This window comes from Penaeus chinensis, chromosome 16, assembly GCF_019202785.1.
Source record: "Penaeus chinensis breed Huanghai No. 1 chromosome 16, ASM1920278v2, whole genome shotgun sequence".
NCBI classification, from domain to species: Eukaryota; Metazoa; Arthropoda; class Malacostraca; order Decapoda; family Penaeidae; genus Penaeus; species Penaeus chinensis.
The window spans coordinates 24,747,538-24,753,537 of record NC_061834.1 but is presented as its reverse complement, the minus strand read 5'-3'; the positions used below and the strand labels follow the sequence as shown (position 1 = coordinate 24,753,537).

The window sequence follows — 6,000 nt, the reverse complement described above, 5'->3', positions numbered from 1 at the left end:
TATAGGATATTGGCCATATTACATGTTTGGAGTGGTGTTCATGAACAAAATATGGGCCATTCACGCGGTATTTCACACACAAGGATGAAAGAAAGCTTTCAGAAGATTTATGGATTTTTTGTTTTATTCTTGCCAAAATGACCATCTAACAATGCAGATCTCTCGAGAATTTTTTAGGGAAGTTGTAATTTCAGTGTCAATTGTTTTTCTTCAAGAAAATAGTGAACAGTTTTGTGACATTTTCATAATTGTCTTAGAACTGTGAACATGAACTCTTGTGGTGGATATCCTTGCCACCTTCAAGTTGTCTGCTTCAAAACTACAGAGACTAATATGTAGGGGCAGCTTTGCAGAAAAGAATGAACCAGATTTGTACAGGCCAACCAATATATGGTAAACGATAAAATTGTAGATAGTTTCTGTTGTGTAGGCAAAAAAAAAAGTAAAATAATGTATTCCTTTGTGTATTTGATAAATAGTATTCAAGTTATAAAACCTGGAGCATAGGCTACATTACTCCATAAAAATTAAAACTGACTGCATATTTATAATACATAATACATATACAATTATAACTGATACATACATAAAACAATACACACACGCACACACATGCATACACACGCACCCACACGCACACGCACACGCACACGCACACGCACACGCACATGCACACGCACATACACATACACATACACATACACATACACATACACATACACATACACACACATACACACACATACACACACACATACACACACACATACACACACAATACACACACACACACACACACACACACACACACACACACACACACACACACACACACACACACACACACACACACACACACACACACACACACACAATACACAAATACACAAATACATACATAAATACACACACACACACACACACACACACACACACACACACACACACACACACACACACACACACACACACAATACACAAATACACACACACACACACACACACACACACAATACACAAATACACACACAAATACACACACACAATACACACACACACAATACACACACATGCACAATACACACACATGCACAATACACACACATGCACAATACACACATGCACAATTCACAAATACACACACACAATACACACACAATACACACACACACGCACAATACACACACGCACAATACACACACACACAATACACACACACAATACACACACACAATACACACATGCACAATACACACACGCACAATACACACACACACACAATACACACACGCACAATACACACACACGCACAATACACACACATACACAATACACACACACACACAATACACACACAATACACACACACACAATACACACACACGCACAATACACACACACGCACAATACACACACACAATACACAATGCACACACAATACACACACACAATACACAATACACACACAATACACACACACAATACACAATACACACACACAATTCACACACAATACACACACAATACACACACAATACACACACAATACACACACACACACACAAGACACACACACACACACACACACACACACACACACACACACACACACACACACACACACACACACACACACACACACACACACAAGACACACACACACACACACACACACACACACACACACACACACACACACACACACACACACACACACACACACACACACACACACACAGCCAGAATAAATGTGTGAAAGAAATAGAAAAACTGATAAGCTTTTGGTTGCAAACTGCATGCTAATTTGTTTTTTGGACTTTGTTTTCCAATCTGTTACACATTTAACTTTTTACTAAAGTTATGTTTTTAGCCACTTGTATTTTGTTTTGATATTTTCTTCTCTGTGGTTGTGCTAATGGTTCAGTTTATTATTTTTATAATTTGTGTAGCTTTTTTTAAGAAATTGTGTGTATCTGATTATATATACACACTTCTGTGTCTGTTTTTATAAAGATATCTGCCTCTGTGAGAGTTGGTTTCACTGTATGTGAAGAGGAGTACTTATTTATTAATGTGAAAATGTTTCAGAAATGGGTACATATACAAAATGAACTATTTAGCATTCTGGCAGAATGTTTAATGTAAAAGTGCATTATGTTATATGTGAAACATTTAGTTAAATTTTTACTCTTTACAACAGGGATGGAACAACTTGTTATGCTGACCAAGATGATGACATTATTTTTGAAGATTTTGCTCGGCTGCGATTGAAGGGAGAAACAGAGGCGTAGGAACCCTAATGTCCTCCTGGTGTGTAATATCTCTCTTTTCGCTCTTGTAATAGCATACATACATGTGTGTGTTTTGATATTTTCCTGATGAAAGAATTATGATGTTTGATATTATCATTAATGCCTTTTCTATCTACTGTCAATATTAGTTTGTTGCACAGTTATGATTGGTATCTGTGCTGTATATTGTTACTCTTTTTATTATAATTATTGATATTGACAGTGATGCTACTTTCACCATCTTTATCAGGTATCACCACTGACTTTATCATCATTCTATCTTCATAATCATCAGCATCACCGCCAATCACTACCCACTACCCAACACCTACCAATCTCCAACCACCAGTCATCAGTCACTACCCACCAATCATCAACCCAACAACCCATCAATCACGATCCACCAATCACCACCAACAATCACTACCCATCCACCAATCACCACCCACCAGTCACCACCCACCAGTCACCACCCACCAGTCACCACCAACCAGTCACCACCCACCAATCACCACCCACATTCACTCCTACCTCTTGTATTTTATTTGCTTTTTCTCTTTTGCAGACAGAGAAGCATCCTCTACAGCCAAAGCAGTATTCACTTGGAAGCATAGAGGGGCTCCCACCAGACTAATCATGAATGCGTAATGTCATAGATACATGTCATTTTGGGTTATTTTTATCTAGATTCTGTTTCATGGTTGTAGAAAAAGAAGATTCATAACTTTTATTATTATTATTATTATTATTATTATTATTATTATTATTATGCAAGCTTACAAGTGCAGACACATCAGCAAAATAAGCGCACAACTACAACTATAGAATTCTTAAAGAACAGAGTTATTTGTATTCGCCCTTTCTCTCTTCCTCCTGCATTCATTCGCTGTCTCTCTTCCGCCCTCATTCATTCATTTCACCATCTCTCTTTCTCCCTCATTCCTTTACCATCTTTCTTTCTCCCTCTCTCCTTGACTTTTCTTCTTATTCACTTTATCTTTCTCTCTATATGTTTTAGACAGACATGTGTTATAAGATATTGTGAATGTGTTTACAATATATTTTATATTTGAGCTTCATGTGTATGCTTTTGCTCAGTATCATGATTTTTGCGCTTCTTTTCTTTATTGAAATTACAGATTATCCTTATTGTGACTGAAGCAGTTAATATTTTATGTTTTGTTGTTATCTTTGATATTCTCAGTATTGGTGTTATTATTATAATTATTACTATTATCATTTGTTATTATTAATTATCAATATCATTATAATTATGTTTGTAATTTTATTATTGTTGCTTTCATTGTTGTTATTATTGTTTTAATTTTGTTATTATTATTTTTATTATTATTATTAATAATATTATTATTAATATTAATATTATTATTATTATTATTATTATTATTATTATTATTATTATTCGATTATGATCGTAAGCTTCATCATTATTATCTTCACCATATTCATATCCATTTTATCAGTCACAACCTTCATCATTAGTATTATCATTATATTATTATTATTATTATGATGATTATTATTATTATTATTATTATTATTATTGTTATTATTATTATTATTATTATTATTATTATACTGTACAGTTAAAATGTTATTCCTCTTCTTATTTTTATTATTATCATGATAATTTGGTCATTATTTATCATCACTGTAAATGTATCATTATAATTGACAAGTTGGTTTTGATTATTATTGCCTATGTTGCTCTTGTCATTCTATTAATATTGATGATATAGAGTAAAAATTGTAAAAACTCGTTATTATAATGATTATGTAACGAACTAGCTATATATTTCTTATGAGTACTTGTTATTGTAACCACCAGATATGTATCCTTGCAACACTGCATTAGGACAATATATGAATTAGATGAATGTTTGTCCTAGATTTTAGTGGCTTGAAAAAAGAAAAAAAAAGAAAAAAAAGAAAAGAAAAAGAGCACAATCAAAGCTTGGATGGGAAGAGCCTTTTGATTCGTGATTTTCCATTCACACTTTGCAACGGAGACGACTGAGAGCGGCTGCAGTGATGCTGATCGTCCTACTGCTCCATAGGTACTAGTGTTATTGTACAATGTGATTATTTTTTATTCATTTTTATTTATTTATTTTTTTCCAATGTTAGTTCATTTGTGTGAGTTTAGTCTTTTTTTTAATGCTGTTACTTTTAAATGTTATTGTATTTTTTATCATTATCAATGTTATTTTTTTTATATGATTATCACCATCACCATCAATATTATTATTATTGTGGTTTATTAGTATTTATTATTATCTATTTTATCAGTATCATTTGTGATAGTAATAATGATAGAAGTGATAGTAATATTATTATCAATATTGTTGATGATGATAATATTTTTATTATAAATATTGTTGATAATGTGAGTAATAACAATATTATTATTATTAGTATTGATTTCATTGTTATTATTATTTGTATTATTATTATCATTGTTATTGTTATTATTATTTTTTTTATTATTATTATTATTATTATTATTATTATTATTTTTATTTTTTTTATTATTACTGTTACTATTACTATTACTATTCATCCTTATCATATTGATTTCTTTTAGCATCATCATCCTCATACCATTGCCATTGCCTTTATTATTGTAACTAATTGTATAATGACATTTATTTTCAGTAATGTTTGCAATGTAATTGTTTCCAAAATTATTTGAATATGCTTTCTATAAATGATACAGTACTCTTCTGTATGGTGATTATAAAATTTTGGTCTGTTAAATATCTTGTAAGAAAAAATCATTACAGTTTTTGATTTTTGGATGCAGAGCAAAGGTACCAACATCCACTTGTAAGAAATGAGTAGCCATTTAGTATGCACTAACTCTAGAGGACAAGCTACCTCAGCACTTGTAGAACCTGTCTCTAGTTATGACTGTTTTGTGGCATTACAGTGTCATACACTAACTTGAAAGCATTCCTTCGCTAGATTGTGAAATGGGTACCTGTGTTGAAAGAATGCAGTACAAATGAATGTGGATTGTCTTGGTTTTGTTGATTGAATTGTGTGAAATAGGTCAGGCAAGTCATTATGACATTGGAATGGATTTGAGATCTATTGTAAGATGTTTGCTTTTAGGATTCTTTGGTTAATTTCATGTTAGATACAAAAAAGGCAAGGTGAACATTTTATGCATGTTTGGACAATTGTACGAGTGCAAGTGTGGAAGAACTTTTGTTGAGGGTATTTTTTGTTTCGTAAAATACACTGGCCATTTTCAGTTTTCTTCAGTAAGTGTTAGAAAATACTGTGTTCTTGCATAGAATACAATAAGGTTTGAATGTGCGTATGAGATACTTAGATATATGTGAATGAAGCTTGAATTGCAAGTTTTCAGTCAAGCACTTGATTTTGTGAAGGGTATTTGTGATTGTATGTATTTTACAAATGTTTTATCATATTATTTATTCAATCTTTTAATATCAAGTTGATGAATGATGTGAATTTGATAAGTTCTTTGGATAATATGGATTTGAAAATGACAAGTTCCATTACATTATGATGAAGTATGGGGCATTACTGTAAAAAGTCTGAACTTGTGTTACACATATTAGGTGTTGTTAATGCAGTATTCCTTGTAATGCTTTGTAAAATCAACAGAGTAGGTTTACCAAAGTATATTTAAGTGTAATAATCCTTTTTGACTAGGGTGACA

At 32.1% G+C, this 6,000-nt stretch overlaps 1 protein-coding gene across 4 annotated transcripts in view; it reads left to right on the top strand.

Annotated features, from left to right (window-relative positions):
* The window catches only part of LOC125033355 (beta-arrestin-1-like), a 121,546-nt gene extending 117,981 nt beyond the window's left edge, over positions 1-3,565 (top strand). The window contains exons 13-14 of one of the 4 annotated variants that reach the window (XM_047624783.1): positions 2,201-2,310; positions 2,857-3,565. In XM_047624783.1, the coding sequence (XP_047480739.1) occupies positions 2,201-2,291 (91 nt within the window). In that variant the 3' untranslated portion in view covers positions 2,292-2,310; positions 2,857-3,565. The remainder of the gene's footprint in view (positions 1-2,200; positions 2,311-2,856) is intronic. The other 3 variants (XM_047624780.1, XM_047624782.1, XM_047624781.1) reach the window with 3 other exon arrangements.
* The last annotated feature ends 2,435 nt before the right edge of the window (positions 3,566-6,000 follow it).